The following is a 26,229-nucleotide window of genomic DNA, read 5'->3' on the forward strand; positions in this document are numbered from 1 at the left end:
GCACTTGTGGGCATGGAGTCTGCTTGAGATTTTGGCTTTCTTTCTCCCTTTGCCCCTTTTCCCCTGCTTGCATGCTCGCTTTCTCTGTCAATTAAAAAAAAAAAAAAATTATTAAAAAAAAAAGTAAAGGCAGACCTTAAGTACGTTGCTCAATTATTGGTATATTACATCTGTAATAATTCCTCAATTTATTAGTTATCTGTTTAGTAAAGAGGAAGAAATTTAGTTAACATAGAATGCCTGTTTTATGAAATTTACCATCTTCTAATGATCAATGCTTTTCTTTCTACTTATACCTAAATTTATGTGTTTAAAATTTTCTCACAATCCTGGGATGCCTGGGTGGCTCAGTCGGTTAAGCGTCTGCCTTCGGCTCAGGTCATGATCTCAGGGTCCTGCGATCGAGTCCCACCTTGGGCTCTCTTCTCAGTGGGGAGCCTGCTTCTCCCTCTCCTTCTCCCTCTGCCTGCCACTCCCCCTGCTTGTTCTCTATCAAGTAAATAAATCTTTAAGAAAATTTTTTTTTCCTCACAATCCACATTCACTTGACCAGTTAATAAAAGATATTAACTTATCTTTTTCTTTCTAAAGAAATCTGGGCATTTGTCCATTTCAGTCTTCTAAGACCTCTGTGGTTGTCAGTGATTTCTAGGGAAGTGTTAATGTTGATCAAGTAATATCACCAGGTTAGGTATCTGGGATGTGATATGACTGTATCAAGTGTTCCCTTAAGTAAAAGTCTTCACCAGTTAGAGTTCTAAGTTCTCTTACCATGTCCTAGTTTTCCAGGTTGAATGTAATCTTTGACAGAGTAGATGGATTAAAAAAACAGAAACAGAACTATTCTGTTTTTCAGTCATTTCTTATTATGTTATTCAAAGAAAGCTGGTTTGTTTTTGCTTCCATAATAATGCTTCTTTCTGCTATGACTGTAACTAAAGCCTCCCTTTAAAGCAGTGAACTTGTCCCCCCACCCAAAAATATACCGGGCATTTAATCTTACTGACATTTCTGTAGGTTCATAAAAGTTTTATATTTGTTTCTGGTTATGTCTTCCTATTGTCAGTGTCTCCTAAAAACTTGAGATTATTGCAGATACTGCTTTTTAGCTACTTTTGATTTTTTAATTCTTGGCTGAAATTCTCACTGGAGAGGTTTCCAATTTTAATGTCGGTGTTAGTTGTAGAACTCCATTTTTGTTAAGTCTGTATTACATCTCTAGTTGAACTCAGAATTTGCTCAATTCTGGCTGTCACAAAATCTAACATGAAATTGTCATTTTTCTCCCACCATTCCATTGTGTTTACTTTGTCTTTGTTGGTAAAAATGAGGTGTGCTAATATGATTCTCCTGTTTCTTCTCTCCCCTAAGAGAAAATATTTTAGTCAAGTTAATAAATCACTTCATGTTTTGAGGAGACCTTCAAGTAATGTCTAACTAGTTTAAAGATCATATTGTTGGGCTGCATTACCTGTCAGTTTTATAATTGCATTTTGAATACATTATACATTTCCCCTTTTTCATAGGCAGGTGTGCATTATGTTCTTCATATACGTATATGTGTCTTCTTGGGTTTTTATTCATTTTCCCTATTATTTTCTCCATCTGAGTATGTTCTATATTGGATTGTAGATAATTGCCTTAATTCTAGAAGCTGTAGGGTTTGCATTTACCCCTCTGTTAAAATCTCACGTTCGATTTATAGTCCAAATTCTGTGTATTGATATGTTACATACTCAGTAGGATTCATAAGATTAGGCCTCTCTTCTGATTATTCCAATTTACAGAGACCATTACTTGTTATTGTTAAATATAAATGCATTGTATTGGAAACCCACCCTGTTCCTTCAAATTTGTAGACTTTTTTTCCTCTAAGATTTGTTTTCCTAAGTTTTTATTTTTTTTACTTAATAAAGAATTACCAGAGGAGCCTGGGTGGCTCATTTGGTTAAGAGTTGGACTCGATTCCAGCTCAGGTCATGATCTCAGGGTCCTCCGCCTTGCGCTGTCTCTGTCTCTCTGTCTGTCTCTCTGTCTCTCTCTCTCTCTCAAATCTTAAAAAAAAAAAAAATTACCAAAATAGTAAATATCCACTGTATAAACTTCAAATGTTAAATATTTTATTTTTTCCATTTTTTAATTTAAATTCATTTAACATATAATGTGTTACTGGTTGCAGAGGTAGAGGTCAGTGATTCATAAGGCTTATACCCAGTGCTCATTACATCACGTGCCCTCCTTAATGTCTATCACCCATCCCCCCACCTCCTCCCCTCCAGGAACCTTCAGTTTGTTTCTTATGATTAAGTCTCTTACAATTTGTCTCCCCCTCTGGTTTCATCTTGTTTTATCTTTTACTCTCTTCCCCTATGATTCTCTGTTTTGTTTCTTAAATTCCACTTATCACCTTTACCGGGCCGGCAAGGCAGGGGTTTGGCTCTGGCAATCGCGCTGCCGATGTGATTCGAGATCCTGCCCGGGATCGGCGTCATGGCTGTGTGCTTGGTCATCCCTGGCATAGCCACGGTGCACATCCACATGGTTCAGTAATGGGGGCAAGGAAAAAAGGGTTGCCTATTATCCATATCAGTGGAGTTTGATGCAAAGAGATAGGCGGTTCTCTGGAGTTAATCGTTAACTATGTGTCAAAGGGTTTGGAGAATATCGATTAAGGAAGTATTTTCCTGATTGATGAAATATAATTCAGTCATACTCATCTACCCCTTCGAGAAGGTTATGCAGTGTATTAATGTAGTGCATAATAAAAACAACAAAAAAGTAGATTGACTTACTTTGTTTAGCATAACATCCTCTAGTTCCATCCATGTCATTACAAATGTTAAGATTTCATTTTTTTTTTTTTGATGGCTGAGTAGTATTCCATTGTACATATATACCACATCTTCTTTATCCATTCATCTATTGATGAACATCTGGGTTCTTTCCATAGTTTGGCTATTGTGGACATTGCTGCTATAAACATTGGGGTGCAGATGCCCCTTTGGATCACTACATTTGTATCTTTGGGGTAAATACCCACTACAGTTGCTGGGTCATAGGTTCACTCTATTTTCAACTTTCTGAGAAACCTCTGTAGTGTTTTCCAGAGTGGCTGCACCAGCTTGCATTTCCACCAGCACTGTAGGAGGGTTCCCCCTTTATCCTAATCCTTGCCAACATCTGTCATTTCCTGACTTGTTAATTTTAGCCATTCTGACTGGTGTGAGGTGGTATCTCGTTGTGGTCTTGATTTGTATTTCCCTCATGCCAAGTGATGTTGAACATTTTTTCATGTGTCTTTTGGCCATTTTTATGTCTTCTTTGGGGAGATGTCTGTTCATGTCTTCTGCCCATTTCTTGATTGGATTCTTTGTTCTTTGGGTGTTGAGTTTGATAAGTTCTTCATAGATTTTGGATACTAGCCCTTTATCTGATATGTCATTTGCAAATATGTTCTCCCATTCTGTCGGTTGTCTTTTGGTTTTGTTGACTGATTCCTTTGCTGTACAAAAGCTTTTTATCTTGATGAAGTCCCAATAGTTCATTTTTGCCCTTGCTTCCCTTGCCTTTGGTGATGTTTCTAGGAAGAAGTTGCTGCGGCTGAGGTCGAAGAGGTTGCTGCCTGTGGATTTTGATGGAGTCCTGTCTCACACTGAGGTTTTTCAACCATTTTGAGTCTATTTTTGTGTGTGGTATAAAGAAAGGGTCCAGTTTCATTCTTCTGCATGTGGTTGTCCAATTTTCCCAACACCATTAGTTGAAGAGACTGCCTTTTTTCCATTGGATTTTTTTCCTGCTTTGTTAAAGAATAGTTGACCATAGAATTGAGGGCTCATTTCTGGGTTCTCTGTCCTAGTCCCTTAATCTCCGTGTCTGTTTTTGTGCCAGTACCATACCGTCTTGATGCTTACAGCGTTGTAATAGGGCTTAAGGTCTGGAATTGTAGAAGCCACCAGTTTTGGTTTCCTTTTTCAATATTCCTCTGGCTATTCAGGGTCTTTGCTGGTTCCATTCAAGTTTTAGAATTATTTGTTCCAGCTCTGTGAAAAAAGATGATGGTATTTTAATAGGGATTGCACTGTATGTATAGATTGTTCTAAGTAGCATAGACTTCTAACAATATTTGTTCTTCCAATCCATGAGCATGGAATGTTTTTCCATTTTGTTGGGTTTTCCCTAATTTATTTCATGAGTGTTCTATAGTTGTCTGAGGACAGATCCTTTGCCTCTTTGGTTAGGTTTATTCCTAGGTATCTTATGATTTTTGGATGCAATTGTAGATGGGATTGACTCCTTAATTTCTTTTTCGTACGTCTCATTGTGTGTAGAAATGCAGCTAATTTTTGTGCATTGATTTTATATCCTGCCACTTTGCTGAATTCCTGTATGAGTTCCAGCAGTTTTGGGTTTTCCACATAAAGTATCATGTCATCTGCAAACAGTGAGAATTTGACTTCTTCTTTGCAGATTTGGATGCCTTTTATTTCTTTTTGTTGTCTGACTGCTGAGGCTAGGAATTCTAGTACTATGTTGAACAGCAGTGGTAATAGTGGACATCCCTGCTGTGTTCTTGACCTTATGCAAAAAGCTCCCAGTTTTTCCCCATTGAGAATATTCACTGTGGGCTTTTCATATATGGGTTTTATGATACTGAGGTATGTTCCTGCTATCCCTACACTGTGAAGAGTTTTAATCAAGAAAGGATGCTGTACTTTGTTAAATGCTTTTTCTGCATCTATTGAAAGGATCATATGGTTCTTGTCATTTCTTTTATTAATGTAGTGTATCCCATTGAACCATCCTTGCAGCCCAGGAGTGAATTCCACTTAGTCTTGGTGAATAATCCTTTTAATGTACTATTGGATCCTCTTGGCTAGTAATTTGGTGAGAATTTTGGCATCGATGTTCATCAGGGATATTGGTCTGTAATTCTCCTTTTTAGTGGCGTCTTTATCTGGTTTTGGGATCAAGGTAATGCTGGCCTCATAGAATAAGTTTAGAAGTTTTCCTTCCATTTCTTGTTTTTTTTTTTTTTTTTTTTTTTTTTTTTTTTTTTTTTTTTTTTTTTTAATTTTGTTATGTTATGTTAGTCACCATACAGTACATCATTAGTTTTTGATGTAGTGATCCACGATTCATTGTTTTTGTATAACACCCAGTACTCCATGCAGTACGTGCCCTCTTTAATAACCATCACCGGGCTAACTCAGCCCCCGCTCCCCCCAAACCCTCAGTTTGTTTCTCAGAGTCCATAGTCTCTCATGGTTCATCTCTCTCTCCGATTTCCCCCCCATTTTTCCCTTCCTTTTCCTAATGTACTCCATGCTATTCCTTATGTTCCACAAATAAGTGAAACCATACGATAATTGGCGTTCTCTGCTTGACTTACTTCAGTTAGCATAATCTCCTCCAGTCCCAGCCATGTTGATGTAAAAGTTGGGTATTCATCCTTTCTGATGGCTGAGTAATATTGCATTGTATATATGGACCACATCTTCTTTATCCATTCATGTGTTGAAGGGCATCTCGGCTCTTTCCACAGTTTGGCAATTGTGGACAATGCTGCTATGAACATTGGGGTGTGTATGGCCCTTCTTTTCACTACATCTGTGTCTTTGGAGTAAATACCCAGGAGTGCAATTGCTGGGTCATAGGGTAGCTCTATTTTTAATTTTTTGAGGAACCTCCACACTGTTTTCCAAAGTGGCTGTACCAACTTGCATTCCCACCAACAGTGTACGAGGGTTCCCCTTTCTCCACAACCTCTCCAACATTTGCTGTTTCTTTCCCTGTCCATTTTTGCCATTCTGACTGGTGTAAGGTGGTATCTCACTGTGGTTTTGATTTGAATTTCCCTGAAGGCTAATGATGATGAACATTTTTTCATGTGTCTGTTAGCCATTTGTATGTCTTCTTTAGAGAAGTGTCTTTTCATGTCTTCTGCCCATTTTTTGACTTGATTATTTGTTTTTTGGGTGTTGAGTTTGAGAAGTTCTTTATAGATCTTGGATACCAGCCCTTTATCTGTAGTGTCCTTTGCAAATATCTTCTCCCATTCTGTGGGTTGCCTCTTTGTTTTGTTGACTGTTTCCTTTGCTGTGCAGAAGCTTTTTATCTTGATGAAGTCTCAAAAGCTCATTTTTGCTTTTGTTTCACTAGCCTTTGGAGATGTTACTTGAAAGAAGTTGCTGTGGCCGATGTCAAAGAGGTTGCTACCTATGTACTCCTCTAGGATTTTGATGGATTCCTGTCTCACATTGAGATCTTTCATCCATTTTGAGTTTATCTTTGTGTAGGGTGTGAGAGAATGGTCGAGTTTCATTCTTCTTCATGTGGCTTTCCAATTTTCCCAGCACCATTTATTGAAGAGACTGTCTTTTTTCCATTGCATATTTTTTCCTGCTTTGTCAAAGATTATTTGACCGTAGAGTTGAGGGTCCATATCTGGGCTCTCTATTCTGTTCCATTGGTCTATGTCTGTTTTTCTGCCAGTACCATGCTGTCTTGGTGATCACAGCTTTGTAATATAGCTTGAAATCGGGCAACGTGATGCCCCCAGCTTTGTTTTTCCTTTTCAACATTTCCTTGGTGATTCGGGGTCTTTTCTGATTCCATACAAATTTTAGGATTGTTTGTTCCAGCACTTTGAAAAATGTCATTGGAATTTTGATCAGGATGGCATTGAAGGTATAGATTGCTCTGGGTAGCATAGACATTTTAACAATGTTTAGTCTTCTGATCCATGAGCATGGAATGTTTTTCCATCTTCTTGTGTCTTCAGTTTCTTTCATGAGTGTTCTGTAGTTCCTAGAGTATAGATAATAATAGTGGTGAGAGTGGGCATCCTTCACGTGTTCCTGATCTTAAGGAAAAGGTTCTCATCTTTTCCCCATTGATGATGATATTCTCTGTGGGTTTTTCATAGATGGATTTTATGAAATTGAGGAATGTTCCCTCTATCCCTATACTCTGAAGAGTTTTAATCAGGAAAGGATGCTGGATTTTGTCAAATGCTTTTTCTGCATCAATTGAGAGGACCATATGGTTCTTCTCTCTCCTCTTATTAATGTGTTCTGTCACACTGATTGATTTGCGAATGTTGAACCACCCTTGCATCCCGGGGATAAATCCCACTTGGTCGTGGTGGATGATCCTTTTAACGTATTGTTGGATCCTATTAGCTAGGATTTTGTTGAGGATTTTGGAATCCATATTCATCAGGGATATGGGTCTGAAATTCTCCTTTTTGATGGGGTCTTTGCCTGGTTTGGGGATTAAGGTAATGCTGGCCTCATAGAATGAGTTTGGAAGTTTTCTTTCTGTTTCTATTTTTTTCTATTTTTTGAAGCAGCTTCAGGAGAATAGGTATTATTTCTTCTTTGAATGTTTGGTAGAATTCCCCAGGGAGTCCATCAGGCCCTGGACTCTTTTTGGGAGGTTTTTCATCACTGCTTCAATCTTGTTACTGGTTATTGGCCTATTCAGGTTGTCAGTTTCTTCCTGTTTCAGTCTTGGCAGCTTATAGGTTTCCAGGAAGGCCTCCATTTCATCCAGATTGCTCAATTTATTGGCATATAGTTGTTGATAATGATTTCTAATAATCATTTCTATTTCCTTGGTGTGAGTCGTGATCTCTCCCCTTTCATTCATAATTTTATTAATTTGGGTCCTTTCTATTTTCTTTTGGATAAGTCTGACCAGCGGTTTATCGATCTTATTAATTCTTTCAAAAAATCAACTTCTAGTTTCGTTGATCTGATCTACTGTGTTTCTGGTTTCTAATTCATTGATCTCTGCTCTAATTTTAATTATTTCTCTTCTAGTGCATGGCTTAGGTATCGTTTGTTGCTTTTTCTCTAGTTCTTTAAGATGTAGAGTTAGTTGGTGAATTCGGGATTTTTCTCTTTTTTTGAGTGAGGCTTGGATGGCTGTGTATTTCCCCCATAGGACCGCCTTTGCAGTATCCCATAGGTTTTGGACCGATGTGTTTTCATTCTCATTGGCTTCCATGAATTGTTTAAGTTCTTCCTTGTTTTCCTTGTTGACCCAAACATTCTTGAGCAGAGTGGTCTTCAGCTTCCAAGTGTTTGAATTTCTGCCAAATTTTTTCTTGTGATTGAGTTCCAGTTTTACAGCATTGTCGTCTTAGAATACGCAGGGAATAATCTAAATCATTTGGTGTCAGTTGAGATCTGATTTGTGACCCAGTATGTGGTCTATTCTGGAGAAAGTTCCATGTGCGCTGGAGAAGAAGGAGTATTCTGTTTTAGGGTAGAATGTTCTGTATATATCTATGAGGTCCATCTGGTCCAGTGTGTCATTCAGAGCTCTTGTTTTTTTGTTGATTTACTGCGTAGATGATCCGTCTGTTGCTGAGAGTGGAGTATTGACGTCTCAATACAATTAACGTATTGTTATCAACATGACTCTTTATTTTGGTTAACAGTTGGCTTTTGTAGATCGCTGCTCCCATGTTGGAAGCATATATATTTACAATTGTTAGATCTTCTTGCTGGATAGACCCTTTAAGAATGATATAGTATCCTTTTGTGTCTCTAACTACAGTCTTTAGTTTAAAATCTAATTTGTCTAATATAAGAATTGCTACCCCAGCTTTCTTTTGAGGTCTCCCGGCATGGAAGATGGATCTCCATTCCTTCACTTTCTGTCTGGATGTATCTTTAGGCTCAGAATGAGTCTCTTGTAGACAGCATATGGATGGGTCCTGTCTTTTTATCCAATCTGCAACCCTGTGCTGTTTTATGGGAGCATTTAGGCCGTTCACGTTGAGAGTGATTATTGAAAGACATGAATTTATTGTCATACATTGCCTGTGAAGACCTTGTTTTTATATATTGTGCCTGTAAATTTCTGTTGTATATCACTCTTGTGGTCTTTCTCCTTTTATAGACCCCCCCCCCCTTAATATTTCTTGCAGGGCCCGCTTAGTGGTCACATATTCTTTCAGTTTGTGCTGGTCTTGGAAGCTCTGCATCTCCATCCATTCTAAATGACAGCCTTGCCGGATAAAGTATTCTTGGCTGCATGTTCTTCTCGTTTAGTACCCTGAATATGTCTTGCCAGGCCTTTCTGGCTTGCCAGGTCTCTGTGGATAGGTCTGACGTTATTCTGATGTCCTCCCTCTGTATGTAAGGAATGTCTTCCCCCTGACTCTCCTTAAGATGGTTTCCTTGGTTCTAAGATTTGTGAGTTTTACTATTACATGCCGGGGTGTTGGCCTGTTTTCTTTGATGTTGGGAGGTGTCCTCTCTGCCTCTAGGACACGAATGTTTGTTTAATTCCCCAGATTAGGGAAGTTCTCAACTACAATTTGCTTAAATATATCTTCTAGTCCTCTCTCTCTCTCTACCGTCTCAGGGTTTCCAATAATTCTGACAATGGAATGTTTCATGGTGTCACTTACTTCTCTTATTCTGTTTTCATGGATTCTGAGTTGTTTTTCCCTGGCCTCCTCTTTTCCCATTTTATCTATTAAATGGTCTTCCAGGTCACTAATTCTGCCTTGCTTACCCTAGTTGTTAGATTGTCTAGATTAGATTGGATCTCATTGATAGCATTTTTAAGTTCTGCCAATTCAGCTTTCATTTCTGCCCTTAGAGATCTAAGTTGCCTTTAATTGATTTCTCCATTCTAGCTGTTGTCTTCACAGTTGCTCGCCTGAATTCCATCTCTGACATCTTGGTTATATCTTCCCTTTCTTTTTTTGAAACAGCTTCAGAAGAATAGGTATCAGTTCTTTAAATGTTTGGTAGAATTCCCTTGGGAAGCCATCCAGCCCCAGGCTCTTGTTTGTTGGGAGACTTTGATTACTGCTTCAATTTCCTTGCTGATTGTGGGTCTGTTCAGATTTTCTGTTTCTTCTTATTTCAGTTTTGGTAGTTTATACATCTCTAGGAATGCCTCTGTTTCTTCCAGATTGCCTCATTTATTGGCATATAGTTGCTCATAATATGTTCTTATAATTATTTGTATTTCTTAAGTGTTGGTTGTGATCTCTCCTCTTTCATTCATGATTTTATTTGTTTGGGTCCTTTCTCTTTTCTCTTTGAGAAGTCTGGCCAGGGGTTCATCAGTCTTACTAATTCTTTCAGAGAACCAGCTCCTAGTTCTGTTGATCTGTTCTGTTCTTTTGGTTTCTATTTCATTGATTTCTGCTCTGATCTTTATTATTTCTCTTCTCCTGCTGGGTTTAGGCTTTATTTGCTGTTCTCTCTCCAGCTGTTTTAGGTGTAGGGTTCGGTTGTGTATTTGATACCTTTGTGGTTTCTTGAGAAAGGCTTGTATTGCAATATACTTCCCTCTTAGGATCGCTTTTGCTGCATGCCAGAGGTTTTGATCAGTTGTGTTTTCAGTTTCATTTGTTTCCATGAATTTTTTATATTCTTTAATTTCCCAGTTGACTCATTCATTCTTTAGTAGGATGTCCTTTAGCCTCCATGTATTTGAGTTCTTTCCAAATTTCCTCCTGTTTTTGAGTTCAGGTTTCAAACTGTTGTGGTCTGAAAATATGCAGGGAATGATCCTAGTCTTTTGGTACCAGTTGAGACCTTATTCGTGACCCAGTATGTGATCTCTTGTGGAGAATGTTCCATGTGCACTTGAGAAGAATGTGTATTCTTTTGCTTTAGGATGGAATGTCTTGAATATATCTCTGAAGTCCATCTGGTCCAGTGTGTCATTCAAAGCTTTTGTTTCCGGGCGCCTGGGTGGCTCAGATGGTTAAGCGTCTGCCTTCGGCTCAGGTCATGATCCCAGGGTCCTGGTATCAAGTCCCACATCGGGCTCCCTGCTCAGCGGGGAGCCTGCTTCTCCCTGCTCAGCGGGGAGCCTGCTTCTCCCTCTGCCTCTCTCTCTCTCTCTGTCTCTTATGAATAAATAAAATTTTTTAAAAAAACAAACAAACAACAAAGCTTTTGTTTCCTTGTTGATCTTCTGCTTAGGTGATCTGTCCATTGCTGTGAGTGGGGTGTTAATGTCCCCTACTAAAATTGTATTATTATCAATGTGTTTCTTTAATTTTGTTATTAATTGGCTTCTATAATTGGCTGCTCCCATGTTAGGGTCATAACATTTACAACATTTATTAGATCTTCTTGTCAGATAGACCCTTTAATTATGATATAGTTTTCTTCCTTATCTCTTATTGCAGTCTTTGGTTTAAAATCTAATTTATTTGGGATAAGGATTGCCATCCCAGCTTTCTTTTGATGTCCATTAGTGTGATAAATGGTTTTCCATCCCCTCACTTTTAATCTGAAGTGTCTTTGAGTCTAAAACGAGTCTCTTGCAGACATGTCGATGGGTCTTGCTTTTTTATCCAGTCTGATACCCTGTGTCTTTTGATTGGGGCATTTAGCCCATTTACATTCAGGGTAACTATTGAAAGATATGGATTTAGTGCCATTGTATTACCTGTAAAGTGACTGTTTCTGTATATTGTCTCTGTTCCTTTCTGGTTTGTGTTACTTTTGGGCTCTCTCTTGAAAGGATCCCTTTTAATATTTTTTGTAGGGCTGGTTTGGTATTCACAAATTCTTTTAGTTGGTTTGTCCTAAAAGCTTTTTATCCCTTCTTCTATCTTGAATGACATCCTAGCTGGATAAAGTATTCTTGGCTGCATATTTTTCTCATTTAACACCCTGAATATATCATGCCAGTCCTTCCTGGCCTGCCAGGTCTCTGTCGATAGGTCTCCTGCCATTTTAATGTTTGTAACCTTGTAGGTTATGGACCTCCTGTCTGGAGCTGCTTTCAGGATTTTCTCTTTGTCTCTGAGATTTGCAAATTTCACTGTTATATGTCAGGGTGTTGACCTATTTTTATTGATTTTTGAGGGAGGTTCTCTGTGCCAACTGGCCTGGGATGCGTCTTTCTTTCCCTAGATTAGGGAAGTTCTCTGCTGTAATTTCCTCCAATATACCTACTACCCTGCTCTCTCTTTCCTTTTCTGGGATTCCAGTTATTCTAATATTGTTTCACTTTATGGTATCACTTATCTCTCAGATTCTCCCCTCGTGATCCAGTAATTGTTTATCTCTTCGTGAGCTTCTTTGTTCTCTATCATTTGGTCTTGTAGATCACTAATTCTGTCTTCTGCCTCATTTATCCTAGCATTTAGAATCTGCATTTTTTCATTGCATCTGATTAATAGCCTTTTTGATTTCAACTTAGATTTTAGTTCTTTTATTTTTCCAGAAGGGGATTCTCCAGTGTCTTCTATGCTATTTTCAAGTCCAGCTATTGTTTTCATAATTGTTATTCTGAACTCTAGTTCCGACATCTTACCTATGTCTATACTGATTAGCTCCCTGGCAGTCATTACTGCCTTTTGTTCTCTTTTTTGAGTTGAGCATTTCCCATCTTGTCTTTCTGTCCAGAGAAGAATAGATGACAAGAGAACAAAATACTAAAATGGCAATAGTGATTTCAAAGAAATACGTACTAATCAAATTGAAAGAGAGCAGAAACCAGAAGAAAGAAAAAAAAGGAAAAAAAGAGAATATAATCAGACAGGTTTACAAAATAGAGCAATACACTGGATCCTGTGTGTATTTTGGTCTGTTTGTTAGAAAACTAGATCTCAAAATTGTAAAGAAAGAAAAACTTAAATATGTACAAAAATAAAATTGAATAAATGAAAGGATAGAATGTAACTGTGAAAATGAAAATTAAAAGATAAGCAGAAACAAGAGAAAAAATACCAACAACAAAAAAGGGATATAAACAGGTGAACGGAACAGAGCAATACACTCTATCCTGAGTGTATTTTGGTTAGTTTGTTATAAGAAAGTACATTTCAAAATTGTAAAGAAAAACTTGTGTGTGTGGGTGTGTATATATATATGTGTGTGTGTGTGTATATATATATATATATATAAGATTATATTGAATCAAAATAAGATTAAACCAAACCAAAATAAGATTAAATACATTGAAAGGATAGAATGTAGCTGTAATCATTAAGTAAAAAAGACTTCTGACAAAACAAAAAAATACCAAAAAGAAACAAAAAAAAAAGGAAGGGGATAACAAAAGGAATATGATCAGACAGGTGAATATAACAGAGCCATACACTAGATTTTGGGTGTATTTTGCTCTGTTAGAAGTCACTGCATCCCAAAATTGTAAGGAAGAAATATACATATACACAAAATAAAATTAAATACAAAGAAGGGATAAAATGTAACTGTAAAAATGAAAATTAAAAAAGATTTTTTTTTTAAGATTTATTTATCTGATAGAGTGTGTGCAGGCACACTCACAAGCAGGGGTAGCTGCAGGTGGAGGGAGAAGCAGGCTTCACGCCAAGCAAGGAGCCCCATGTGGGACTTGATCCCAGGGTTCTGGGATCATGACCTGAGCCGAAGGCAGATGCCCAACTGACTGAGCCACCCAGGTGTCTCTTTTATAAAAAGATTTTTAAAAAAGGGTTGATAAAATAAGAAATTGGTTGAAAAAGGAAAGAGAAAAAAATTAAAACTGTAAGACTATAAAGAATCATGGGGAAAAAAGCCATGAGTTCTGTGTTCTGTATTCTCCTAGCTCTGGAGTTTTGCAGTTCTCATTTGCAGTTCTCATCTCTCTCTACCCCTGCGGATCTTCTGGGGTAGGGGCCTGTTGCTTTGATTCTCCAGTGTATTTTCCCCAGGTGGAATTGCACTGCCCTTGCCAGGGAGCCAGGCTAAGTAATCTGCTCCGGTTTGCTATATGTGGCTTTTGTTCCCTGAAGGCTTTCCTTGCAACTTTAGAAGTTGACAATGAAAACATGAGCTTGGGGCCCCACTCTTCACTGACCCCTCAGAGAAAAGCAGTCAGTCACTCCTGTCTCCCTGGTCTCCGGCTGCATTCCATTCTCACTCAGCTTGTGACCAAGTATTTTTGTCACAGGCACTCCACTCTGTTTTGAGTCTCCAAACCCTACAGACTCCTGCAGCACTCTCCCATACCGATCCTCTTGGTGGAGGAAGGGGGTACTCCCTGGTTCTGCTGTTTATTGCGCCCCTGCTTGGACAGCAGTAGCCTGACTGTGCCATGGTTCAGTTTATGGCATCCCTGGCTACTCTGATGCCTGGGAGCTCTGCCACACTCAGGCACTCCCGGTCTTCCTGTGACCCCGAGGGTCCTGACACCACCCTGTCCTACCTAGGATTCTGCCCCTGCTTCACTGCCTGAGCCAGCTTATGGAGGCTCCCCCATTCCTTGGTTTATCTCCCCACATGCTGCCTTGGATTCACTTCTTCACACCTCCTACCTTGCAGATAGTGGTTGATTTTCTATTTGTAGATTTGCAGCTATTCTTTTCTTAGATTTCCAGTTGAGATCTCCAGTTCATAATGATTTCATAGCTATCTAGCTGAATTCCTGGGACCAGATGAAACTAAGGTCTCCTAGTCTTCCGCCATCTTGGACTCCTCTCCAGATGTTAAATATTTTAAGAAGTGGAAGTCTTTAGTATTTTACCTTCTAAAGTTAACAGACTGGTCTATTTGAGGTCTGTTCCTCTATCTCCTGTTTTCTTCTGTGCACAAATAATATTAGTTACTATTAGAATACAATGTTAATATTTTGAAAAAGTGGGGTGCTGTTGTAAGTTTTTAATTTCAAAAATTCAATAATATGTTTTTAGTATTTTTCCAGAAAGCTGAAGTTTACCAATTTGGGAATAGACTCATCTGTTACATAGTTTTATCTTTTTTGGTTCTTTTCTTCATTCATTATTTCCTTCCATCTTTTACTTTTTTTTTTTTCTATGTTAGCCTCTATTATCCTCTTCCTCTATAACCTGATTTCTTTCTTGTATTATTTTCTTCATTCTTGAGAGTGAAGTTTTCAGATCTTTTCTTCTTTGTCAAGTAGGGGGATCAGCTTCTAGAACATAAACACGTAGTTAGTTACCCTTGTCAAATGTGGTTGTTTTGACAAATGTGGTTATTTATGGAAACACTTCATTTGAAAAATAAGGCTCTCTGATAGGATCATAGTTACTCGTTTCTTTCAGTGACCTCATTTATTCACTCAAATATTTATCGAGTCTCTATTGGACACTGTGCTAAGTTTTGGAGAGCAAGGTAGTGGTAAAAACAGATGTAGTTTTAGCCCTTTGATGGATCTTATAATCTTAAGATAGGACAGACATAAAACTAAGCGTTATCCACTTAAATTTAAAATTCACTTAAAAAGCAATTTTAAAGAACCCAGGAAGAGTAGCTGTAAGAAGTACCCACTGCCGTCACACAGACATTGCACCCCTGGAAGGATATCCTTGTCTTCCCCAAGGACTGAGTTTCATGCCGTGTTGGGGAAAGTGGCTGGAAACTTGCTCTCTGAAACTTACTGGAACTTACCCTCTGATGTGATGGGGAAGCTGTTCATGGGAGAGTGTCTCCCTGAATGCGTTCTGCTGTGAAACTGACTGAACGGGGGTTTTTAGGGAAAGGATGGCTGTTGGATGCTGTTGGTACTTGTGCACAGCATGCACCTGGTTTTGGGGGAAGTCGCACCACTGTAGGATATTGCTGAGTGAGCACACTGACACCAGGAAGCAACATCTTTTCTTCCTGCAGTGTCTCCCCAGGGTTTCCTATCTCCTTCAGTATTAATTTGCAACAGAAAAGGATTGAAGGCTCAGATCTACATTCACAAGGCAGACACATGGGTAAATTTGGAGCTGATGGGGGAAACAAACTGCTAACGGACTCAGATGCTGTGAAGGAAATGAGAATAATGGATATCTCCATATAGTTTTGGTGACAGGGTCAGAGAATATCTCTTTGAAAAAGTAACATTAAGACCAGATGTGTGTGTAGGACCCACCCAGCTGAAGAGTATAAGGAAGAATCTTCAAAGCAGTGGTAAACTGTGAGGGTCCCAGCCTGGGACAGAATTGGGTGATTTTGGCAGCTACAGAAGGCTAGGTTGGTTCTAATGTAGTAAGCGAGGGGGAGTGGAATGATGTTAAAAAGGTAGGCATAGTGTTGGTAAAACAAGACTTTGAAAGTCATATTAAACAATTAGGATTTTGTTCTCAGTGCAGTGGGAAGTAGAGGAGAGACACAGTAGACTTAAATCCAAAACCAATTATTCAATGTCCCCCTCTTCCATTAAGAAACAAACTAGACAGATCAACGTCTCCTGGCATCCAGGAAGCTCTCATTGAAAGTAAGGCCTGAGGTAAGACTTCCAGGGAGCACAGGACTTGGATTTGTGGAGTCAGGAATACATGACACAAATTATTTTATTTTTTTTAAATTTTTTAAGATTTTATTTTATTTCTTTGACAGAGACATAGCGAGAGCAGGAACACAAGCAGGGGGAGGGGCAGAGGCAGAGGGAGCAGCAGGCTTCCTGTGGAGCAGGGAAGCCCGATGGGGGGCTCGATCCCAGGACCCCGGGATCATGACCTGAGCCACCCATGCGCCCTGAGACAGATTATTTTGATTGAGGAAGTCTTACAGTGGAGATGGAAATGAAGATAGAAAAATGCTTACAGGTGAGACTGAGAATCTTGAATGCCAGATTGTCCTTTCTGGCTGCTGCTTGGGACTCTCCTACCTGTCATACCATATAAACTAACTTGAGTAAAACCATGTTGTGTTTGAATACAGATCATTTGGGGGAAAAAAATTAACTATGCTTTGAGTCAGTTCTGTACTTAAGTTTCAAGCTTATTGAATGTTTCATAGAACTTGATTTTTTAGATATGTATGTCCCTGGTTTTACCCAAATTGAGTTTGTGTGTTAGAAACATTTCTTTGAGGAACCATTACAATTTTGTACTCAGTTATATTGAATTAGGAGTGTACACAGACATTGATTAACAAAATACATTATGTTGAAAATATTTTCTCAAGGTATTTTTAAAATGAATGCATCACATTATTTTCAATTTAAATTTTCTGCAGGTCTACTGTATATTATTGAAACACAGAAAGTTCTTGATCTCAAAATTAATTTGAAGGCTTCATATGTTATTATCCCACAAGGTGGAATTTTTAGCCCTACATCAAATCTACTACTTTTGGATCTTGGTCATCTAAAGGTATATACTAACATTTGGCCTATATTATGATATTTAAAGTTGTTTCTCTGTTTAAGATGCATTTTGTTTTCTTAAACAGTTTGATTTGCTATTGTGATTATTAGCTTTATGGTAGATTGTAGGATTTGAAAATTCTTTCTTTCTAGTAAATAATGTTAAGTTTCATTTAACCAGGTAGTTTTTCTACATTTCTGATACCAAAATGATCATTTTGAACTCTGCAGGTTAGGGGTGAACCTAGGAATTTTATTTATAGAATTTGAGAGTAATGTTTGAGGAGATTATTTCCTTTTCAATGTAAAATTACTACTTATTAAAATACATCAAATGGGATTCTGGAAATAATCAAATCTTCATCCTTCTGAAATTTTTTGTGTATATAACTGTAGATACTGACATTTTATTTTATTTTTAAAGATTTTATTTATTTATTTGACAGAGATACACAGAGAGGGAACGCAAGCAGGGGGAATGGGAGAGGGAGAAGCAGGTTTCCCGCGGAGCAGGGAGCCCGATGTGGGGCTCGATCCCAGGACCCTGGGATCATGACCTGAGCCAAAGGCAGATGCTTAACGACTGAGCCACCCAGGCTCCCCTAGATACTGACATTTTAATATCTCTGTTAAATAATCATAACTTGAGAGACAATCTGATTGAATTTACCTAAGCATTTCCCTTTCCATCCAATTATGTACATTTTTCTTCCTCAGTTTTGAGTAGAGAATCATTTTTTTCTGTGTTTCTAGATCTGCACTGTTTTATGTGGTACCCACTGGCTACGTGTTTATATGTTAATTAAAATTAACATATAAAATTAGTTCTTTAGTCACATTAGCCACATTCAAGAATTTAATGATCATAAGTGCTTTGGGGCTGCTATTTCAGCACACATAGAGAACAGTGCCATCCTTGTAGAAAGTTCTGTGGGACTGCTCTAGATCGTTAAATGTATATTAAATAGCTATAAGAATTTTAAAGACCCAAGAAGGATAGGTAATATTGGAAAGCTTTTCTAGCTACCTAACAAATATGTGCCTTTCCTTGATATTGACATTATCCTTTATTCTTTGTTTTTACTCTTCAGTTCATAATTAGATAAACGCTTGCTGGATTTAGGTTTATAATAAAATTTATACAGTTATTCATATTTGACTATAGAATTGTTTCAAGGGCAGTGTGGTTTGGTAGCAGGAGCATAACGTCAGGGGTAAGGTATCTATCTAGTTTTGTGACCTTAGGCAATTTGTTTAACCTTTTATCTAAAATTCATTACTCTTCAGAGATAATCAGTTTTGACAGTCTGCTGCACAGTGAGCTATATAAAATAGAGGTGAAAATGTTAAGGCATGTGCGTGCGTGCGCGCACACACACACGAGTGAGTAAGATCTTTATATACTGTGGTGGAGTGATTGATCTCCAGGATGTTTAAGTGAAAAAAGTAGTATGTATAGTATGCCACGAAGGAGATGGTACAAATATAACTTATGTGAGGTTGTCTAAATGGCAGAGTTGGGACTACAATTTAGCTATCCTAATATTTAATTCTGGATTATTCTTCTTATAAAACTATCAAAATATCTGTCGTCATGACATAGAAACATTATGTAGGCTCTTTTCGTCTCTTATCAGGTAAAGGTTCAAATGTATTGTTCTCCAGGGCTGGCTTGGTTTCCCTCTTTTAATTACGTAATTGAGCAATATAACTTAGTATGTAAAAATTCACTTTGTCCCTGGTCTTCTCTTTATACATGTTATGGATAAAGACCTTTCTATTAGCCTTACATGTCAGCTTGTGAGTCTGTCTTACCTTCTATTAAATTTTTGTGTTAGAGTCTTAAAAAAAAAATTTATATTTTTATTTTGAAGTATTTTGCATCATCTAAACTGTTAAAATTAACTTAAGGTGACAAGTAAAAGTCGTTCAGAATTGCCAGATATGAAACCAGCTGGGGCCAGACTTGAAGAGATCATGCATAGAGCTTATGATTCCTTTGATGTTCAGCTTACAAGCATACAGCTGCTTTACAGCACAGTTGGTAAGTATATAATGCATTCTTTATTGATTCATGTTGCTGAAATGATTAACTAGGTTTTTAGACAGTTTCTCTGAAGACCTTCATCCCAAATATATTAAAACTTTTATATTTTTGGGACACCTGGGTGGCTCAGGTCATGATCTCAGCGTCCTGGGATTGAGTCCTGTGTTGGCTCCTTGCTCGGTGGGGAGTCTACTTCTCCCTCAGCCCCTCCCCCTTCCTCTCCCTATTCTCTTTCTCGCTCTCACATAAATAAGTAAAATCTTTAAAAAAATAAAACTTTCATACTTTTGAATTAGAAGTAATAGTAGATAGTGTCTAGGAGCAATATCTCAGATATTTGATTTTACTGCTCAAGAGACTTTGTCAGTGTCTGGAGACATTTTTGATTGTCACGGGTGAGGAGTAGGGGCATTACTAGCATCTAGTGAGTGGAAGTCAGGGATGCTGCTAAAGTTCATACAATGTAGAGGAAAGCCACCCCACAACACTTACTTGGCCCAAGTATCAATAGTGCTGAAATTGAGAAATCCTTTGGACAAGGTTGGAAAACATTGGCACATATTTAAAATATTTGTTTTATACACGATAATCAGAAGAGTCTGCTCATAGCCAGAGGCCTTCCAGCCTGGGGCCTCTGACCCTCTAGGCCATAAAGAGCCACACAAAGACCAAGGAAGATGTTAGGAGGATTGAGGAGGGTATCACAGGCATACCTTTACCCCATTCACTTTTGATGGAGTCCCTGATTCAAATCTAGTTTTTCGATGAAGTCAACAGAGCCAGAAATTGACTTATGAGGAGCCACTCAAAGTAGATAGTGAGAGATTTGAGACTAGTTGAGCCCTCTTTTTGCTGTGTCATACTGTTTCTGAATCCCTGATGTGTTAGTAAACATAAACATTTAGATAATTCAGCAGTGTTGGATTGGTGAATGTTTTAGAGATCCATGTGTATATGGTCAAATTTTAATTATCTGAGCTAACCAATAAAAAGAAACAATGAGAACCCAAAGTAATGGTTATTAAAAGTGTTAAATTATATATTTCTGGGACATTTTTATTTTCTTTATATTTGTTTTAGGATAATAAACTTGATTTCTGTTTTTATCATATTCTAGTTGGTGTAGGAGAAGCCCAGAAGTGTAGTGGGTGGCAAATATAAATTATTTATAGAAAACCCATAAATTTTTTTCAAGTAATAAATGACAGTATTTGTGGTATGTTTGGTACACTTTGGTCATTTATTTTTGAACTCCATGAAGTATACTTAATATTTAACATATTGAGATGCTTTGTGAAGAAAAATTTGAAGTATTCCATTATTGTCTGAAAATTATTGAAATTCCTTAGAATTGTTTTTGTAAGTGTTAACTGTTCTTAAATAATTGAATCTTTTTTAGAGCACTGTATTTTTGACATTGGGGTTACTTTAGGTAATTGTCATAAACTCTCTTGATAAATACTGAGAATAGAAGGAAATATTTCATTAATCCTGATACTGTTAGAATTTTAAAAATTGTAATAGAGTTCATTTTACTACCTTTTTCTGCATCTAATCTTTCATTGGCTTGGTCTTCCTTGATTGAGGACTTTTTCTTACTCAATTATTAGGCTCAGATGAGGTGTAATGTATATGAAGATGCATTGTATCACACAAATTTCATGTTAACAGATCTGCATGTAAATTTTCGGCTTGTATCAGACACTAGCCCTTTGATCATAAGCAAATTAAAAGTTCCTGAGTTTCAGTTTTCTAAAATGAGATGATTAAACATCATTGTGAGAATTAAATGAGAATTTAAACATTGCCTAGAACAGTGCCTATTACAAATCTCGAATAATTGGTAGCTTTTATTAATACAGAAGAACTGTGCTTTTATCTATCTTTTTCATTATTGCCTTAGAGCCATGTTATTTTTTGGGTGAAGTATCTGCTGGGTGTAGTGACGGTAAATGGATGCACATTAGATTTAATTAAACTGTGTTGTTGGTTTTTTAATAAGCCTTTTCTTATTGAAACAGAGAGTCTTTGAAGCAGCAAAAGGAGTGAAAGGGAAGTGAATTTACCTGCTCATTGTGTGTACCTGGGAAGATGGCATTAAGATTATCTAGATGTAGGAAGATTTTTCCATACCATGCAGTATATGACTATGAAGTATTAATAGTGATTTTAGGTTTAATGTGTTTTTCAAATTATATGTGTGCTAAATAAACATGTATTGTTTTCCATAATTAGGCGATGATTGGAGAGAAGCACGAAAACTCAGTGTATCTACACAGCATATTTTGGTACCTATGCACTTCAATGTGGAGCTCTCTAAGGCCATGGTTTTCATGGATATAAGGATGCCCAAGTATGTATTGTCTCTTTCGTGAGATTGTAGATTTTCTAAGGAAATACTATATTTCACTGATTTTTTTTTTTTTTGTGGTAAAATATATGTAACATAACCTTTATTTTTAAGTGTATAATTCAGTGGCATTAAGTACATTCACATCCATCACCATCCATTTCCATAACTTTGTCATCTTCCCAAACTGAAACTGTATTTGTAAAATAATAATTCCCCACTCCCCCAGCCGATGGCAGTCATGATTGATTATGTTATCACTCTATAAATCTGGCTACTCTGGGTACCTTACGTAACTGGAACCATGCAATGTTTGTCCTTCTGTGTCTGAGTTATTGTACATAGCATATTGCCTTCAAGGTTTATCCATATTGTAGCATATACCAGAAATTCATTTGTTTTTAAGGCTGAAAAATATTCCACTGCATATATTTATTTATTTTTAAATTTTTTAAATTTTTTAAATTTTTTAAGATTTTATTTATTTATTTGAGAGAGAGAATGAGAGAGAGAGAGAGAGAGCATGAGAGGGGGAGGGTCAGAGGGAGAAGCAGACTCCCTGCCGAGCAGAGAGCCCGATGCAGGACTCGATCCCAGGACTCCAGGATCATGACCTGAGCCGAAGGCAGTCGCTTAACCAACTGAGCCACCCAGGCTCCCTCCACTGCATATATTTAGATCACATTTTGTTTATCTCTTCATCTGTCAGTGGACATTTGGATTATTCCAGTGAAATTTAGCTGGTGTAATAATGCTGCCGTGAAGATTGATATACAAATATCTGTTCGAGTCCTTGCTCTAAATTTTTGTTTATATATTCAGAAGTGGAATTTCTGGATCATAAGATAATTTTATTTTTAATTTTTTGACGAACTGCCCTACTTGTTTTCCATAGCAGGTGTACCATTGTATTTCCACAAGCAGTGCTCACGGGTTCCAATTTTTCCACCTCTTATTTTCTTATTTTTAAAAATAGCCCTCCCCAATACATATGAAGTAGTATCTAATTAGAGTTTTCAGTTGCATTTTCCTAATGATTACTGATTAGGTAATTTACAGGTACTTACTGGCAGTTTACATATTTCTTTGGAGAAATATCTTTTCAGGTCCTTTGTCCATCTTTAATTGGGATTTTTGTTAAGTTGCAGGAGGTTTTTTGTTTTGTTTTAAAATATATTCTGCATGTTAACTCTATCAGATAAATGATTTGCAAATATTTTCTCTCATTTTGTGGATTGCCTTATTTGTCACTCTTTTAATACTGTCCTCTGATGCATAAAAGTTTTAAATATTAAGTCCAGTTTGTGTGTTGCCTTTGCTTTTGGTGTTATATCCAAGAAATTATTTTCAAATTCAGTTCAGAGTTCTGTATCTTTTTTACAAGGAGTTTTATACTTTCAGCTTTCATGTTCAGTTCTTTGATAGTTTTGGAGGGTTTTTTTGGATACGGTATAAGGTATGGACTCAGCTTTGTTCTTTTGTATGTGGATATCTGGTTTGCCCAGCACCATTTATTGAAAAGACTATCCTTTCTCTGTTGAATAGTCTTGGTACTGTTATTGAAAATCATTTGACCATATGTGTGAGTGTTTATTTCTGGGTCTTGTGTTCTATTTCCTTGGTCTCTGTTTCTGTCTTTATACCAGAGCCACACAGTTTTGTTTTGTTTTGTTTTGTTTTTGTTTTAGAGCCACACAGTTTTGATGACTATAGCTTTGTAGTAAGTTCTGAAATCAGGAGTATGAGTTATCCAACTTTGTTTTCTAGATTGTTTTGGCTAATTGGGGTCCTTTGAGATTCTACATGAATTATAGGGTGGATTTTTTGTTTTTATAAAAGATACTGCAATTTTGATATGTATTGCATTGAATCTGTAAATGCTTTGAGTAGTGACATCTTAATATTAAGTTTTCCAATCCATGAACATGAGATGTCTTTCCATTTCTTTGTGTCTTCTGTGATTTCTTTCAGCAGCGTTTTGGTAGTTTGCAGTGTATGTCTTTTAATTCCTTGGTTAAGTTTATTCTTTTTGTTGCTATTGTAAATGGAATTGTTTTCTTAATATCCTTTTTGGATTGTTTATTGTTACTGTATAGAAATGGATTCTTAGTTGATTTTAATATTCTGTAACCTTGCTGAATTCGTTTATTTCTATGTGTGTTTGTGTGTCTGTGTGCAGAATTGTTAGGGTTTTCTACAAATAAGATCACTTCATCTTTGAACAAAGGCAGTTTTACTACTTTGTTTCCAATTTGGATGCCTTTAACTTTGTCTTGGCTAATTAGTTGCACTAGAATTTCCAGTGCTATGTTGAGTAGAATTGCTTTAAACAGTCACCCTTTATTCTGAGCATAGAGGAAGAGCTTTTAGTCTTTCATCATTGAGTATGTTAGCTGTGGGTTTTTTCATATATGACCTTTATTATGTTGATGTAGTTTTCTTGTTGCTAATTTGTTGGATGTTTCTATCATGGAGGTGTGTTGAATTTTTTCAAATACTTTTTTTAGCAGAGGAAATGATCATGTATTTCTTTTCCTTCATTCTATTAATGTGGTGTATTATAATCTGTCTTCATATGCGGAACCATCCTTGCATTCTAGGAATGAATTCTGGTTCATGGTGTATAATCTTTTTAATGTACTGTTGAGTTTTGTTTGCTAGAATTTTGTTGAGGATTTTTGCATCAGTGGTCATAAGGGATATTGGTCTATACTTTTCTTGAAGTGTCTTTGTCTGGCTTTGGTATCAGAGTAATAATATCCTTAAAATGAGGTAGAAAGTGTTCCTTTCTCTGCTGGTGTTTCGAAGAATTTGAGAAGAATTTATATTCTTTTAAAATGTTTGCTAGAATTCACTACTGAAATCCTCTAATCATGGGCATTTCATTATTGGGAGATTTTTGATTACTGATTCAATCTCCATACTAGTTATAGGTCTATCCAGGTTTTTTATTTCTTCACAGTTTAGAGTTTTGGTAGGTTTAGGTTTCTAGAAATTTGTCCACTTTATCTTGATTATCCAGTTTGTTGGTGTAAAATTGTTCATAGTGCTGTCTTACAATCATTCTTATTTCAGTAGACTTGGTAGTAATATTCCTGCTTTCATTTCTGATTTTAGTTGTCTTTTCTCCTTTATTTCTCAGTCTACCTAAAAGTTCAACTCTGTTGATCTTTTTGAAGAACAACTTATCAGTTTTGTTGAATTTTTCTGTTATTTCTCAGTTGTCTGTTTTGGTTCTCTTTGCTCTTTATTTCCTTACTTCGGCTGACTTTTGGTTTAGCTTGCTCTTTTTCTAGTTTCTTAAGGTGTAAAGTTAGTTTGTTGATTTGAGATTTTTTTTTTTTTAAAGATTTTTTATTTATTTATTTGAGAGAGAGAATGAGAGAGAGAGCATGAGAGAGGGGAGGGTCAGAGGGAGAAGCAGACTCCCCGCTGAGCAGGGAGCCCGATGCGGGACTCGATCCCGGGACTCCAGGATCATGACCTGAGCCGAAGGCAGTCGCTTAGCCTACTGAGCCACCCAGGCGCCCGAGATTTTTTTTTTTTTTTTTTAAAGATTTTATTTATTTATTTGACAGAGATAGCGAGAGAGGGAACACAAGCAGAGGCAGAGAGAGGGAGAAGCAGGCTTCCCACTGAGCAGGGAGCCTAATGCGGGGCTTGATCCCAGGACCCTGGGATCATGACCTGAGCCGAAGGCAGACACTTAACGACTGAGCCACCCAGGCGCCCGATTTGAGATCTTTTTTTAACATAAGTGTTTACAGCCATACATTTCCCTCAGTATGGCTTTTGCTGTATTCTATAAATTTTGATATTCTGTGTTTTCATTTTTACTTGTCTCAATATATTTTCATATTTTCCTTGTGATTTCTTCTTTGACTTATTGTTTAATACGCGTGTTGTTTAATTTCCACATATTTGTGAATTTTACAATTTCCTTCTTTGGTTTCTAGTTTCATTCCATTGTGATTAGAAAAGATGCTTTCAGTGATGTCAGACCTCTAAAAAACTTGACACTTGTTTGTGTCCTTATTTATGGTTTGTCCTGGAGAATGTTCTGTGTGCATTTAAGAAAAATGTGTATTCTGCCGTTTTGGTCTATTTTTGTCAATAGCATTGTTCTCGTCCTCTTGCTGGGCTTCTCTCCGGTTGTTACATCAGCTATTGGAATGGGGTATTGAAGTCTGATGACTGTAGATCTGTTTCTTTCCGCAATTCTGTCAGTATTTGATTCATATATTTGATGTTTGATGCATATATATTATTAGTGAAATTACCTTTTTATCATTGTATAATGTCCTTTGTCTCTAGTACAGATTTTGACTTATAAACTCTTCTGACTGCTTTTATTAAAGCTATTCCTGATTTCTTACATTTATTACCTGCATGGGATATTTTTTTCTGTTCTTTAACTTTCAAACTGTTTGTGTCCTTAGATCTAAACTGCGTCTCTGGCAGACAGCCTATAATTGGATCTCATTTTTTTCATCCATTCTGTCAATTTATATCTTGGATTTGAAAGCTTAAAGCATTTACATTTAAAGTAAATATCGATATGGAAGGACTTTCGTCATTTCGTTATTTATTTCCATGTTTTACAGCTTTTTTTGTTCCTTATTTCTTCTCTTACTGCCTTCATTTGCATTTCATTGATTTTTTTTGTGTGTGTGTGACATGGTTTGATTCCCTTCTGTTTTCCTTGTGTGCTTTATAGATTTTTTTTATTATTATGGAGATTACATATGGCATTGTAAAGTTGTAACAATCCACTTAAAAT

General features: G+C 37.0%; 1 protein-coding gene and 1 pseudogene across 4 annotated transcripts in view; both read left to right on the forward strand.

The window, feature by feature from the left end:
• The window catches only part of VPS13A (vacuolar protein sorting 13 homolog A), a 269,920-nt gene that overhangs the window by 73,984 nt on the left and 169,707 nt on the right, over positions 1 to 26,229 (forward strand). For all 4 annotated transcript variants that reach the window (XM_021689382.1, XM_044920643.1, XM_021689383.1 and 1 more), the window contains exons 20-22: positions 16,923 to 17,059; positions 18,964 to 19,096; positions 21,335 to 21,452. In XM_021689382.1, coding sequence (XP_021545057.1) covers positions 16,923 to 17,059; positions 18,964 to 19,096; positions 21,335 to 21,452 — 388 coding nt within the window. The remainder of the gene's footprint in view (positions 1 to 16,922; positions 17,060 to 18,963; positions 19,097 to 21,334; positions 21,453 to 26,229) is intronic.
• LOC110579723 lies at positions 2,458 to 2,672 on the forward strand (annotated as a pseudogene).

This window comes from Neomonachus schauinslandi, chromosome 13, assembly GCF_002201575.2.
Source record: "Neomonachus schauinslandi chromosome 13, ASM220157v2, whole genome shotgun sequence".
Lineage (NCBI taxonomy): Eukaryota > Metazoa > Chordata > Mammalia > Carnivora > Phocidae > Neomonachus > Neomonachus schauinslandi.